The sequence below is a fragment of the Giraffa tippelskirchi genome, chromosome 4 (assembly GCF_054371585.1).
Source record: "Giraffa tippelskirchi isolate mGirTip1 chromosome 4, T2T-mGirTip1v1.2.pri, whole genome shotgun sequence".
Lineage (NCBI taxonomy): Eukaryota > Metazoa > Chordata > Mammalia > Artiodactyla > Giraffidae > Giraffa > Giraffa tippelskirchi.
This window is the reverse complement of record NC_137278.1, coordinates 200,844,071-200,860,055: the sequence shown is the minus strand read 5'-3', so window position 1 is coordinate 200,860,055 and position 15,985 is coordinate 200,844,071. Positions and strand designations below refer to the sequence as shown.

General features: G+C 46.4%; 1 protein-coding gene across 20 annotated transcripts in view; it reads right to left on the bottom strand.

Annotated features, from left to right (window-relative positions):
• ERC1 (ELKS/RAB6-interacting/CAST family member 1) overlaps positions 1–15,985 on the bottom strand; it is a 266,710-nt gene that overhangs the window by 10,858 nt on the left and 239,867 nt on the right. For all 20 annotated transcript variants that reach the window (XM_081594049.1, XM_081594055.1, XM_081594053.1 and 17 more), the window contains one exon: positions 8,236–8,424. In XM_081594049.1, the coding sequence (XP_081450175.1) occupies positions 8,236–8,424 (189 nt within the window). The remainder of the gene's footprint in view (positions 1–8,235; positions 8,425–15,985) is intronic.

Below are 15,985 nucleotides of genomic sequence, written 5' to 3'. Positions count from 1 at the left end.
GACATGACTGGATGAATACCGCTGTGCTTGGCAGTGACTCAGATTCATTTGTGTTTGTAGCTGGGTTGGTGGTGGGCGGGAAAATCACATAGAGATGCTTGGTTTGGTTTTAGCAGACAGGAATCTGAACTTGAGGTTTCTAAAAGCAGATGCAGAGTCCGTGAGGTTTGAGCTGTCAATGGACATGATGACTGGAGCCTTGTAGAGGTGATGGTCCTCTATTGGAGTGGTCCTCTATCCCAGTCAGATCTAGGCTATAGCCCCCAGCCCCAATTCGCAGGCTGTTTAAACTATACTGACCCAGGAGACATGAAGACACGAAACAATCCAAGTTTGGATGTTTGAACAATTAGAATAAACTGCTACGTATTCTGCCATAATTATTTGCTGTTGTTGTTGTTTAGTCACTAAGTCATGTCCGACTCTTTGTGACTCCATGGACTGCAGCCTTCCAGGCTCCTCTGTCCATGGGATTTTCCAGGCAAGAATACTGGAGTGGGTTGCCACTTCCTTCTCCAGTGGATCTTCCTGGCCCAGGGATTGAACCCGAGTCTCCTGCATTGGCAGGTGGGTTCTTTACCATCTGAGCCACCAGGGAAGCCCAATTATCTGCTGAATAAAACATGAAACTTACGTGGTCAGTGGGACCTGACAGCACGGTGGACATTTCATGTCCAGGCAGTAAATACTTCACTTACTTTTCCACAGGAGTTTGGTCGCCTTTGTGCTTTGTGGCATCCCTCTGGCATTGGTAACAGGGAAATGCCTGCTGACCTTGAAGAACGTGCCTACAATCCCTCCCCACGGATTACAGTAAACCTCGAAACCCTTTCTTCCTTCTATCTCAAGCCCGAGCTTGCAGCTTCAACTTTCCGGGTTTCTTCCCAAGGTCTCCCTGACCCCAGCTGCCGGCCACCCTGCCCTGGACTGTGCAAGCTGACTAGCCGTGCTGGTAGCCATGACGTTGCTGCTGGGCCCTCTCCTCACCCTTCCCTGCCTCGTGATGAACCCTCTGCCCGGCAACGCTGGGTCTGTCTTCCTAAGGAGAGGCTGCTGCTGCTTAGGCCAGAAGTGAACAGGGTGTCACGGCTCCTCCAGGACGAATATGGAAAGAGTCTGCTCACTCCACCACCAGGATCCATCACCATCGGTTCCCCAGTGATAACACGCTACTGCATGGTGACCTTCTTGAGGTGCGGCTGGGGACATAAAGGACTGTCCTCCTCTCCTTCCCTCACGTCGGGCGACAAGGAGGGAGCAAAGCCCAGCCCTAAAGCCTCTTGAAGTGTGAACATCACAAATGCCATCCCAGGACTGTCAAGAGCACATTAAATTAAGCCCTGCACACGGGAGGTGCTCCCTACACAGTCTCTGGATGAATACCTGCCGTGTGCCCTGGGGGAGGAGCTAGGCTTTCCAATGGTTAAAAACTGAGCAAAGATAAAAACAAACCAAGGGCGTCTTTGCTGCCCAGCATTGAAAGCCCTGCAGCAACTTCCCAGCCCTAAAGAGAATAAAGCACATCAGGTCTGTGGTGACTCTGTATCTGTACAAATCACACAGTTTAGTTTTCTATACTAACCCCCTCCCCGACAAAACATCCAATGGTGGAGCCACCAGACCTAAGAGCAGGCTGATTCTGAAACTGAGACTCATACACCCAGAAGGGAGCTAACAGGACTTGCAGTTCAGTTCTCTAACCTTCACGGAAGGTGCGTGAGGCCTGAGGAGGCCGAGAGGCCAGTGTCGTGTAGACTGATGGAGCCTGAGTCCCAGGAAACTCAGGGCTTGTTTTCCATGCCGCGGCAGCCAGCAACCAGGGGGTCAAACTCTTGTCTTCAGACACAAGTGCTCCGGAGAGAAACAGAGGTCCTGTCCCCACCTCAGAGGCCAGTTTCACAGGACATCTGGTCTTGCCCGTTAACCACCAGATGTCTCAGAGTCCCCACGTCATTCATGGCTGCTTATCATCTTCTGAAGGCTACGGTCAGTCGTGGTTTTGTGAGAGTCAACAACCTGGAGTCAAGTGACCCACATGAACTGGGGTCAATGGATGTACAGGACCGAAACACAGCTGCTGAAACCTTTTCCCCCAAAGTAAGCTCCCTGGGGACAACAGGGGCTGGACCCAGGCACGGACAGTGATGGGACAGTCCGGGTTTCGATAGTCATCTGCCATAAACCACCACCAACTCCTGCTTTCTGATAATTCTCTGCTGGACTTGCAGATGTCACTAATGTACTAATGTCTTCATCTCCAGCCTACTTAAGTCTGGACACTTCCAAAGTATTTCCTGCTTGAAGTATTCGCCTCTGGCTGAGATAATCTGGGTTTTTCTGTGTGATATTTTACCTCCCAGGTTAGTCTCCTTCCTGAAAGATTCTATCCTGACACAGGTGTTACACCTTCTCTGAACGGGCTGGGGAGGGGAGTGAATAGAGAAAGAGATGGAAGACATGCTGACAAAAGACAGAAGTGGGAACAGACACCCCTTCCACACACAACAGGACATTAACATCTGTCTGACTGGCTCCCAAGATACTGAATTTTAAGAGTCAGGAGAAGGCGGAATCCTCTCATGTAAAAATGTCCCAGAACACCAAAGGACTTGGACGTATCATCCCATTCAAGCAACAAGCCAGCTGTGACTACAGCTGTTAACACTGTCTTATATAACTGAAATTTGCTAAGAACATAGAACTTTAAAAAAGGTAGGTAATGAGAGGTGATAAATTAACTTGATGAGGGGAATACTTTCACAAAGTCAGCAATCACCACCCTGCACACTTGAAACATCTTACAATTTGTCAACTGTCTCCCTGTGAATCTGAAAGAACAAGCCAGGTACCCAATGGGTGCGGCGTTCAGATGCAGTGCGTCCTTAGGCAGAGGCGGACCTTGGCCTGTGCCAGGCCTCCCTGTCCCTGCTTGCTGGGACAGCGCTGTGCGCTTGAGAATGTGTGGTGGCTTTTTCGTTTTTTAAATCCTAGGACACAGATTTTGTTAAACACATTTTCTATAATATGTAAATATTATTGCCTGTTTCTCCATGCTTCTTGTATACCTTCCAAGACGATACTATCCAACACTGACATCTATGGTTCTTGAGCACCATAGAATTTGAGTATTGTACAGCTCTAGAAATTAATTTTATACTTTGTTATGCAATCTTTTAGTGCTGTAATATTTATAACATTGGACTCGGTTCCAAAATGGATAAAATATATGTATGCCATGACCCATTCTTTAAAAATGTCTCCTCATTCTGAAAGGAGTCTATGCAGCACCCCAAACACTACAGTGTGGAAGTTTAAGCAGGATTCCTGCCCGGCAGAATCTCAATGGGTAACACCTCACACCATCTCCTACAAACCTGTTAACTAACGTGAGCAGAGACATTTATGCTGAGAGCTGACCTTGCCCACACGGAGGAGAAGGTCTCTCTGTGCCACAGGGGCCGAAGGGCAGCAGCTGGGTTCTGGGAACCGCAGACATGGCCGGCTAGTCCAGTGGGTTTGGTTTGGCTCTCAGAATTGAGTATGTCAGAGGCGAAGGATCAGAAACAGATAACAAACCACCCGGACAACTAGTGAGACCTCTAACGCTGAGGCCATCGGGACGGCAGGAGCAAGGCTCTGCTGTGGCTGAGGTTTAAGTGCTAAACCAGCACACGGCTCACCCACACCCACAAGTCACTGCGGCCGAGCAGGACAGAGGGCAGTGGCCTCGGCGGCAGTGGCGTGTGGTCAGTGCACACTCTCCATCCAGCACGTGGCCCCCGACTCTAGGGCCTTGTGACAGGGAGGGAGGAGGGCAAGGCTCCCTCCCTTGCTTGCTTTTTGCCTTCTTAGTGCCGACACCTTCCCTGGGTGGTCTCCTGGCTCCCTGGTGAGACGACAGAATGACCTTTTACAAGCTCCCAGCCCAGCAATTCAGAGGGACCATAGAAGGGGCTCCAGTACTGACCAAAGTTCCAGGGTCACGTGGGCTGCTGAGGGACCTCGGGGACCCACGACCATTGTAGAGAGGACCATGCACGGTGGTGGGGGGCAGGCACAATGTGATAATATAGCAGCTGTACTGATGCGGAGAAGATTGCAGGGGGCTGGACAGTCATTCATTTGGGCTTGTTAAAGGGAAGCGTGTGTGATGTGATTTGAAAGCTCTCGGGGAACGTTGGGTTTGAAAGGAAAATGTTCCCACAGCCACTAGAGCTCAAGATGGGAGATCCCAGGGACCCTCCAGTCCAGTCTGGCTCAGTGGATGCTCAATGCTCAGCACATGGGGAGCCTGGGCCCCTGGAAGCGTGGGTGAAGCCACACTTTATGCCCTGATGTCTGTGAAGCACCTTTAAGGAAAGGCCCAGCTATTAAGTTCTGTTCAGAGCACTCTGCACCAATGTCACCAGCAGGCCCTGCAGCCTCCAAGGGAGGATGTCGAAATCAGTGGACGTGAGCAAGGCTCTCCAGCACCTCCTGCTGGAACAGGCAGGCCCTGGGATTCATGTGGAGGGCCATTTCCAGAGTCTGTCTGGAAGCTGGTTGTTCGAAGGCCTGAAACAATCACCTTAGGGGCAGTTAGGGCCTCAGGAGCCCCCTGGGCTACTGTTGTTCACTCAGTTGTGTCTGGCTCTTTGTTACCCCATTGACTGCAGCACACCAAGCCTCCCTGTCCATCACCAACTCCTGGAGTTTGCCCAAACTCATGTCCATTGAGTCAGTGATGCCATTCAACCATCTCATCCTCTGTCGCCCCCTTTTCCTCCTGCCCTGTCTTTCTCAACATCAGGGCCATTCTAAATGCTCAGCACAGTGAGCAAGAGTTCTAGCTGCTCCATGTAATCATGGACACTTGGTGAATTTCAGCCACTTTTGTGGGACTGCGGTGCTGTCTCCTTGTGACTTCTGCTTATATGTGGACACTGTGTTCATGTGCTTGGTTTGTGTATTTTCTCTTGCGAGGTGTTGGTTCACGTCTTCTGCCCATTTAAAAATTATGCTATTTTTGTCTTTTGTTTCTGATTTTAAACATATCTTCTCGATTCAAGTCCTTAGTTTGATATATATACTGTGAATATTTCCTCCCAGTATTCTGATCAACAGAAATTTCAAGTTTTGATGAAGTACGTCTTTTCATTTTCTCCTCTCATGTTTAGTGTCTTTATGTCTCTATGCCTGCTGAACTGGGGGTAATCTTAGCACTTTGCTAACGTCTAGAACTTAGACGCATTTCTCTAGTAAGGCTTGAAAACAACCACCCACTGCTAATCCTTGGTGTGTGTGCTTGGTCGCTCAGTCGTGTCTGACTCGGCGACCCCATGGACTGTAGCCCGCCAGGTTCCTCTGTCCATAGGATTCTCCAGGCAAGAATACTGGAATGGGTTGCCATTTCCCTCAGGGGACCTGCACTGGCAGGTGGATTCTTTACCACTGAGCCACCTGGGAAGTCTTGGTTTACAAAGGCTCAATCTTAGAATCCAAAACACTGACTTCACCTAAAATTTCAGGGCTGCTAAGGTTTTAAAAACAAAAAATGCCCTTTAAAAAATATTCACTCTTTCAGCACGTAGGTCGCACATGTCTACTGGCAGGATGAGCCAACCTGTATCAATTGGGCACAGTGCTGACAAGTATGCCAGGGCTGGGGAGGACCACAGTGTCTGGGGCTCAACCATAGTTTCTTAATCTCTTTGAAAGGAAATTGTATTAACACACTTCTTTGCAATTTGTCCCATGGTCACAATTCTACATTCAGATTCTTCCCTATGTCTAATTGAAATATTTATTTTATAATTGAATACACTCTCATCTTAGAGAAGGAAATGGCAACTCACTCCAGTATTCTCGCCTGGAGAATCCCATGGACAGAGGAGTCTGGAGGGCTACAGTCTATGAGGTCACAAAGAGCTGAACACGACTGAAGTGACTTAGCATGCACGCATACTCTCATCTTCTGTCCTCAGTAGAAAATGAAAAGAGAAACACAGGATTCCTCACCACTGAGACAAAAGCCTTCATCCAGTAACTGAGCTCCACGCTTTGTCTTTCTTTTAAATTTTCCTATGTAATCCACCCTTTAAAAATGTTTATTTTTTAATACTCCAATCTTCTTCAAGTCTTTTACCTAATTTTTTTCTTTTGGTAGAGTTTGGGCTAGGAGGTCATACTTGAATACAGCCCTAAACCGAAGGGTTACTTTACATCCTCTTTATACTAAAATAACCGACAACCAGGGTTGGAAAAAAGCCGAGAACTAATCTGACTGCAATCACCTCCTAGTGCTGGTCCCTTCCACAACCTTCTCCGGGGAAGAAGTTATCCCACACGTGCTTCCAGTCTTCCTGTGGACAGACCTATGCGTTCTTTCTGCCGCAGTCTGCCTTCTCATGATGTCTCCTCACGGGTGTGGGGTAAACAGGCTATTTACAGGGAGTTCATTTCCTCACCTGTAATCAACCGTATGGGGCTTCCCTGGCAGCTCAGTGGTAAAGAATCTGCCTGCTAAAGCAGGAGACCTGGGTTTGATCCCTGGGTCAGGAAGATCCCCTGGAAAAGGAAATGACAACCCACTCTAGTAGTCTTGCCTGGGAAATCCCATAGGTTGAGCAGCCTGGTGGGCTACAGTTCATGGGGTTGAAAACAATTGGACACAACTTAGCGACTAAAAAACAACAACAAACTTTGATACATCACTGTTCCTGCTTTGAGATGCCCTGTCTCTGCAAGATTTTGAAGTAAAGTTTCTAAAATTAACTAGCCATGTGCTCTGTTTTCAGTGGGCTTCCAGTGGTATTTTAACTACACAGTTACTAATATCAAAAGAACCTATCAGAAATTCAATTTAAATCTGTCCTGTAAAATTTTTCCTCTTTCAAGAAGAAAGTAAAATTTCTACAGTAACACCCTAAATTTGAGAGGTAGGCCTTTCCTTTTCCATCACTCCAATCAGGCGGGTGACTGACAGGCCCTTAAATGTGCTTGACTTTAGGTAATGTCCACACCTGGGAGTCAGTCCCACCGTGACCCCACAGCATACTTATCGACCACCTCTGCTGTCATCGCTGCCTACAACCCTGAATCACAGAAGTGTCCTATTTGACACAGCCTCCCCTCTCGCATTACCGGTGAACAAACAGGACGCATTCAGCTGGAAGAGAGAACATGGCTTCAACCCTCTAGAGCAGAGGCATAGCCAACTGACAACATGACCACCGTCTATGAGGGGCTGGGATACCATGACCCCCGCTCTGCAGCCAGGAGTGAAAGCAGCTGAAGATAAACACTCGAACACTACTCCAGTTCTTTTTCTATGTTTATTTCTCAGTGTTGATTCAACTTTTCTTTCCTTCACTTTCCACGGCTACTCTCTACCTCTGTCCTCATTCTGTTTTCTCCTTGGTTCTTTTATTCATGGTTTTTGTCTCCGGACTAGCCTTCTCATTTCTCTACTGAACTCAAAAAATCATAACATGGAAAAAAGAACTGATGGATTTTATGGGCAACACTAAACAGAAAATGTAGTGGGATGGTAGGGGGAGGAGATCACCTAAATTCATTCATCTCATGGTTCTCTTATTTGAAAAACTCAGTAGGTCATGACCCACAGTTCCTGAGAGACAGCTGACCTGTCAGGGGTCCTGCAGGTCAGACTTCCCGTCCGTGGCCACCATCACATGCCCCTTAGCTGTCTCCCTTCTTTTTTTGGGAGAGAAGAAAGAAAGAAAAGAAAAATTTGTTTTCTTTCTTTTTTGGAGCATAATCGCTTTATAATGTTGTGTTAGTCTCTGCTGTACAATGAAGTGAATCAGCCATATGTACACACAGACGCTCCCTCTTGCGCTCCCCTCCCCCTGCCATCCCACCCCTTTAGGTCATCGCAGAGCCAGAGCTGAGCTCCCTGTGTTGTACATCAGCTTCCCACTAGCTCTCTCTTTTGCACGTGGTTGTGTATATATGTCAGTGCTACTCTCCCAATTCATTCCACTCTCCCTTGCCCCTCCCCGCAACTTTCTGCCTTCTCAACCAGCCCTTTCTGATTCTTTAGCAAGTTACACTGCAGGAAGAACCAAATGGGACTTACTTCAAATGGTAGCTCCTAATTTCTACTGAAGAACCAACCCCTGTTAAGAATCTTGATTCTGAACCCTGAATTCCCCAAGGCAGCTTCTACTGCATCAACTTACAGAGCAGCTGGCTTTGGTGAGGCTGTCGTCCGAGCCCAGGTGGGGGTCTTACCTGTTCCTGGGTCATCTTCTGCAGCTCATTCTCCCACGCTGCCTGGTCGTCGTCCAGCTTATAGGCGGCTGGTGGAGTGAGTCCTCGGAGGATCAGGGGGTCTCGGTCGTGGCAGAGGGCGGTCAGGTGTCTGATGTACAACTTGAGCTTGCTTCTGTTTTGGTCAAGTTCTAGGAGGGACTGGATGATCTGAGGCGAAAAAATTGAGGAAAGTCAAGGTCAGTCTGAAACGAGAAGTTCCAGTCTCTTTGTGCCTCCCAAGGCAAAGAGACAGAGTGAGACTAGAGCCCTTGTGACCACTAACCGCCCTCTTTGTCCACACACCTGCGCATCTACGAAGCCACACCCACCCATCACCGTGCTGGGAGCCACGCGGGGGGGACACCGGCATGTACATCAGTGTGAGATGGGATTCCATGTTCAGGCGGGGACTAGGCACAGGATTGGCTTGTGTTTGCAGAGATGACATTCCTGTTACAGAAAAACTTCAGTCCCCTCATAACTGCTCATCCACTTATTTACGGGCAGCTACAAAACCCCTAGCTCTTCTTTGAGTTCCCAAAACCGGGTTGGAAGGGAAAAAGGATTACAGTGACCAGACTCCCCCTGTCCCCTTGTCTTTTCCTTCCAACCCAGCTTTGGGAACTCAAAGAATACCTAGTCCACCCTCTGTCCCTTCCCGCCTCCTCAAGAGTCCTGCTCATACACTGCACTCCATTGCTCAGTGGTCATGACTATCCACTGGGAAGCAACATTCATGGCTTTCCTGTGAATGATCTCATTATCTACCTGGTAATGCTCTGTTCCCACCACCTCCATGCCACAGCACTGCACTGGGTTTAGGGCAGCCAAGAGTGGAGAAGAGACTTGTATGATACTGTATGATATCTCTTACGTGCAATTTAAAAACAATACAAATGAATACACACGCAAAACAGAAACAAACTCAGGTTTAGGGGCTTCACTGGTGGCTCACTGATAAAGAACCTGCCTGCCAATGCAGGAGATGTGGGTTCGATCCTGGGTCAGGATGTTCCCCTGGAGGAGGAAATGGCAACCCACTCCAGTGTTCTTGCCTGGAGAACCCCATGAACAGGGGAGCCTGGCAGACTACAGTCCATGGGGTCGCAAAGAGTTGGACACGACTTAGCAACTACACACACACACAAACGCTGCAAGTGAAATGGGCCCATCTGAAAGCCTGACGCACACGTGTGTCCCTCCACCTCCTGGAACAAAGGGCGCCTCTGTCCCTGGAGGGAGCATGCTCCTCTCGGGCACGGGAGGGGTGATGAGTGAACTCATGACAGTATCTGCCTTGTCCTGGTTGGAGCTCCCGCACTTGTCTCACAGAGGCATTGACCCTCCTTTTAGACGGTGACAGATGAATCCTCACACAGCCCTGACACCTGAGCCCCAGCCGGGCGGGACCAGCTCCACGCCGGGTCTGCTTCTCTCCAGAGATGGGCCCACGCTGTCTTGCGTTCCCTTTATCCTAGGAACGACCACTGCTTCGGCTCCCTCGGAGAGCACATCGAACGACACACAACCTCATCGGACAGTTCTGGCCAGGCCCTCGGTGCTGGGTGAACCTGGGGGGGCGGAGGAGGAGCTGGGCCAGCCCCCCTCTCTCTGATTCTGAACCGCAGGCACAGCGTCTGCCTGACACCCAGCCCCCGTGGGGGCTGCCAACCCAGCAGATGCTGGCACATACCCAACGCTCCCTGGGCTCAGGGCAGAGTCTGCACCTGCTGGTGTTGCTGGGCTGGCATTTTTCACCAGTAGGATGCCCTGACAAGGAGCTTGCTAATCTTAAGTCAGGAGAAATGAGGCCTGGTACACTGAATTCTGCCACCCCTCTCTCCAGAGGACTCCCCTGCCACTTTCCTTATTTCCTTTTAAGAGTTTCTAAAATACAGTTTTATATTTTTTTAATTAAGAAATCAATGCAGATTTTACTCTGAAAAGTATGGGGGAAAACAGAAAAGAAATAATAAAACAGTCTATAGGTTTTCCATCAAGAATAGCACTTGCAACATTTTGCTGATTTTCTTCCAAGTCTTTTTATAAACTTACATAAATCAACTTTTAACTGTATCACACTTCACATTTTGCTTAAGATCCTGTATATCCATTTAGTGTTACATTGTGAGTCCTAGTCATGACATTACATATTCCTGGAAAACATGATTTTTAATGGTTGCTTTATAAATATATCACATTTCCTATTTCTAATGCTATTTCCATGGAATAAATAAGACAGGCAAGAGCCTCGGCTTAGTGGCTAAAACAATCTCTAACTTACTAGAGAGATCAGAGTGCAAACCCACATGGTATATAATACAGAAGCTGGAGCCTAGCTAGGAAAACCAGAGAAAGTGAATCTATTTAGCATTATTATTTTTGAAACACCCACACTCACACAGTTGTCTGGGAATAAAGGTGATACACTCAGGGGCTGGGAGTGGGGGGAAGGCTCTGGGCTCTTAAGGGACCCCTTCAGGTTCGAGCCCTGTGTGGCCTGTGATATCAACACTGCCAACTGCAGAAGGAAGAGCTGTTTCAATAAAGCAGAAGGTCTGGAGAGTGGGGAAGTCGGACAGCTTTTCACAAACAATGGTAATCTCTCAGAAAAGACTCAGGTTTTCTTTCTGGCCACAAACATGTATTCACACTGGAGAGAGCTCAGAAACTGAGTTTCAAAGCAGCATCTTTAAAGGCAAGCTCCAGGCCGTACTTCTTTAAATGCATGCCCACCGTGAATGTCAACAATCCAACTGTCTGGTCGTTGTTCTCTCCACACCCCTCATGGCGCCACGCACTGCAGCCATGTTTCCAGCTTGGCCTCCTCCAGCCTCTTTCATGGACATGCTGATTTAAAAAAAATCACTCTGGGGATTTTCATTGGATTTGTGCAACTTACTCCCATTTCGTGTGTGTGTGTGTGTGTGTGTGTGTGTGTGTGTGTGTGTCTGCATATAGTTGCCATCACATTTGGGCTACAAGGCAGAAAGAGCTGATACCCTAGGTAATTACTGTTTGAGTTGGAAAACTGACATAAAAAAAGCATGAAGACAATCTGATAAATGGTGGTAAGGGGAAGGTCAAATTTCTTCTAGTAAAATGGAATCTGGAAACATGCTAGCTCACTGCTGTATGGCTGGGAATGAAAAAGTGGACTCTCAGGCCTCTGTTCTTAATCAGAGATGAATCTCACACTGACTTAAACATATTTCATGCTCAGGTGCTAACTGATAACAAAATACGTAGTGTTTTGCACTCTGTAATTTTTCAAAGTCCAACTGAAAAGTTACAAAAATAACAGAATTTGAAAATTTTTTTCCAGGATAAAAATTCTTTCTATGCAATGGCCAAGACACCTTTTTTTTCTCATGTTAAAGGGAATTGCTTTTTAAAAACAAAACAAAAAACTAGAGAGCTTATTCCATGAAAGTATATGAAACTGCCCAGCCAGCATAGTCTCTGAATAGTCTTTCTCGTTAAAAGAAAAGTCACTGTAGCCTCTCTGAGACACATTTAGCCATGCCCATCACGGGGAAATGCCCTTATCTCTCCCCTCCCCCTCCAAGTCTAACTTGGGCCGACCACTCAGAAAAGAAACTGTATTTCCCACAAGGAAGAACTGTGACCGCCTAACCTCAGGAGGGAAGAGGGACACTCGCCAAGTAGGAAGAGGAAGCTCACAGGACCCAGAAGTTAAGTCTTTGGTCCACACAAACTTCAGAGGATTGGTAAGAAGTCCCACCAAAAGCAAGGTGGTCAGGCCACATCACAGTTCTACAGCTGTGCAGAACTAGAGTTATCTTTTTTTTTTCTTTTGGCAAAAAGAAGTTAAAAAATGAACTTGTCGAGATAACCTCTGCTTCTATCAAGCAGAATGCCAAAATGGCAACATTCCCCAAATCCTACATTTACCAAGTTGTTAAGGAAAATCATTTAAACTAAAAGAACAGATGAGAGCCTTTCAGTTGACGTCCTGAAAGCTTTGTTTCTTCTGGCAAGGATTTACTTGCTTATGAATCAGATCCTCAAAATGCCTTCAGAGGCCAGTGTGTGATGACATAAAGTGACCTCCAAAAGGTGTTTATTTTAACCTCCCCTCCACTTGAGTATGGCTGGACAGCCAGAGGTGTTTTAGAAGACAGACAAGTTGCTCCTGTATTATATGATACAGATTGTAATGGAAAACTCTAGAGCATCCCGTTTCTGCAGCCCATTCATCTAAGAGATGTGGACACACCTGCCTGCGCCAGGATGGGACGTGTGGTCAAGTCCATGGCCTGCTCTCCTCTCCCCACTGTGTCTGTATCAGACCTTCATAAGTATAGGGTGGCTGGTTGTGATACATTCTGGGAGCTCATTTTGAGAGCAGGTTTTATACCTTGTACTGAACATTATGTGGGACTTAATGCATTTGCCCTTGTGGTACTAATGTTTTACTGTTCAAAAGATGCCACTATTTTTTAAGCTAATTAACATTTAATGATCATTTACTGTGTTCCTGACAAAGTATTTTTGTACTGATGATTCCTCTGTCACTAAAAGATCCTCTTGTTCTTCCTTCTGTCTGCTGACATCCTGGGAGGCACGTTCAGATGTCCCTGAATTACTGCATAAACACCAGAGGCAGTTCTGATTTCTCACTGGGTCACCATCACACTGCTGTCCCCCAAGGTAGGCTCATCAAGAAAGTCCCAGAACAACCAACACACTGACTTTCCAAAAACATTATTCTCTTAATGATGCTCCTGTCCAGAGGCCCCAGCAGAAAGCTGAACTTTGAAAAGTAAAAAAGGAGGCAAGCAAAAGGGAACAAGTACATGAAAAGATGTTCAACATCACTAGTTATTAGATAAATGCAAATCAAAACTACAATTAGGTATCACCTCACACCAGGCAGAAAGGCCATCATCAAAAAATGCACAAACAACAAATGCTGGAGAGGGTATGGAGAGCAGGGAATGCTCCTACACTGTTGATGGGAACGTAAATTGGTACAGCCATTGTGGATAACAGTATGGAAGCCCCTTAAAAAACTAAAAACAGAGATACCATATGATCCTGCAACCCCACTCCTAGGCAAAACTCCAGAGAAAAACATGATTTGAAAGGATATATAGGCTCCAATGTTCACTGCAGCACTATTTACAGTAGCCAAGACATAGAAGCAGCCTAAATGTCCATTGACAGAGGGATGGATAAAGAAGATGTTGTACATATATACAATGGAATATTACTCAGCCATGAAAAAGAATGAAATAATGCCATCTGCAGCAACATGGGGGTTTCTAGTTAGAACCAGACATGGAACAACAGACTGGTTCCAAATTGGGAAAGGAGTACATCAAGGCTGTATACTGTCACTCTGCTTATTTAACTTATATGCAGAGTACATCATGTGAAATGCCAGGCTGGATGAAGCACAAGCTGGAAACAGGTTTGCAGAAGATTGCAGGGAGAAATATCAATAACCTCAGTCATGCAGATAACCCTACCCTTATAGCAGAAAGTAAAGAGGAACTAAAGAGCGTCTTGATGAAAGTGATTAAAGTGAGGAGAGTGAAAAAGTTGGCTTAAAACTCAACATTCAAAAAACGAAGATCTTGGCATCTGGTCCCATCACTTCATGGCAGATAGGGAAACAATGGAAACAGTGACTTTATTTTCTTGGGCTCCAAAATCACTGCATATGGTGACTGCAGCCATGAAATTAAAAGATGCTTGCTCGTTGGAAGAAAAGCTATGACAAACCTAGACAGTATATTAAAAAGCAGAGACATCACTTTGCTGACAAAGGTCCACCTAGTCAAAGTTATGGCTTTTCCAGTAGTCATGTATGGGTGTAAGAGTTGGACTATAAAGAAAGCTGAGCACCAAAGAATGGATGCTTCTGAACTGTGGTGTTGGAGAAGACTCTTGAGAGTCCCTTGGACTGCAAGGAGATCAAACCAGTCAATCCTAAAGGAAATCAGTCCTGAATATTCACTGGAAGGACTGATGCTGAAGCTGAAGCTCCAACACTTTGGCCACCTGATGCAAAGAACTGATTCATTAGAAAAGACTCTGATGCTGGGAAAGATTGAAGGTAGTAGGAGAAGGGGATGACAAAGGATGAGATGGTTGGATGGCATCACCAACTCGATGGACATGAGTATGAGCAAGCTCTGGGAACTGGTGATGGACAGGGAAGCCTGGCATGCTGCAGTCCATGGGCTCACAGAGTTGGACATGACTGAATGACTGAACTGAACTGGGGGGCTTCCTTGGTGGCTCAGATGGTAAAGAATATGCCTGCAGTGAGAAAGACCTGGGTTTGATCTCTGGGTTGGGAAGATCCCCTGGAGGAGGGCATGGCAACCCACTCCAGTATTCTTGCCTGGAGAATCCCCATGGACAGAGGAGTCTGGTGGGCTACAGTCCATGGGGTTGCAAAGAGTCGGACACGACTGAGTGACTAAGCACAGCACAGCACCAGAAACATAGAGGATCCTAGAGAGTGTCATACTGAGTGAAGTAAGTCAGACAGAGCGGGAGAAACACCGTATGACATCCCTTTTATGTGGAATCTAAAAATAACTGATACAAATGAATTCACACACAAAAACCCAGAAGAGACTCACAGACTTAGAGAACGAATTTATGCAGGGTGAAGGGATAGTTAGGGACTTTGGAAATGTCATGTACACACTCGGATAATTAAAATGGATCACCAGCAAGGACCTAACTGGACAGCACAGGGAACTCGGCTCAATGTTATGTGGCAGCCTGGATGGGAGATGGGTTTGGGGGAGAATGGATACATGTCTGTATATGGCTGAGTCCCTTTGATGTTCACCTGAAACTACCACAGCATTGTTAACTGGCTATTCCCCATTACAAAATAAAAAGTTTTAAAAGTTTTGGGGAAAAAAGGAGGCACAGGAATAAAATTCGGCAGCCTGGCTTCAAAGTCCTTTTTCGTGTCAAGAACTGAGCTTATCTTCTTGGTTATAATGTGCATCAGGACCAGGAAGATGAAGGATGGCACCAGGTCTCTTCACAAAGGTTTGGAGCAGGTGTTACTTTCTCACTTAAATGCAGCTACTTTGTGAAACAATGCGGTTCTTTAAAGAAACACAGTGAACGGAAATGACATTTTTGCTATATTAATTAGATATACTGCATATCAACTCACACATATTATTGACACTAACAAAATTATATATTTGACTTAACAAACATTTCATCAGTGCCTTTATGCCAGGCCACACCCAGCTTTTGCTAGCAGGAATATTAAGAATGACATGTGGTCCCGCATGCATGCATGCTAAATTGCTTCAGTCATGTCAGACTCTATGCAACCCCATGAACTGTAGCCCACCAGGCTCCTTTGTCCATGGGATTCTCCAGGCAAGAACACCGGAGTGGATTGCCACGCCCTTCTCCAGGGAGATGTGGTCCTATTTTGCATTAAAAAAAATCACGAGATAATGGAGCTAATGTGTTGAGTGTACATGAGAATTAAAATGTGTAAATTCAGGATTTATCTCTGTTTTAACTTTAGTTTTGAGGTTGCCTTCAGGCAAACCTTCAAACTGCTAAATAAACCTCTTTATCTTGATTCGAGGCTTGGTTTGACTTGTTCTTCACAGATAAAGTTATAAAATTCAACAACTTTTTTATTCTTAATGTTCTCTGAGATCCAACCTTTTATTTAGCCTTCCTATCTGGAGCACAGACAGGACACTCA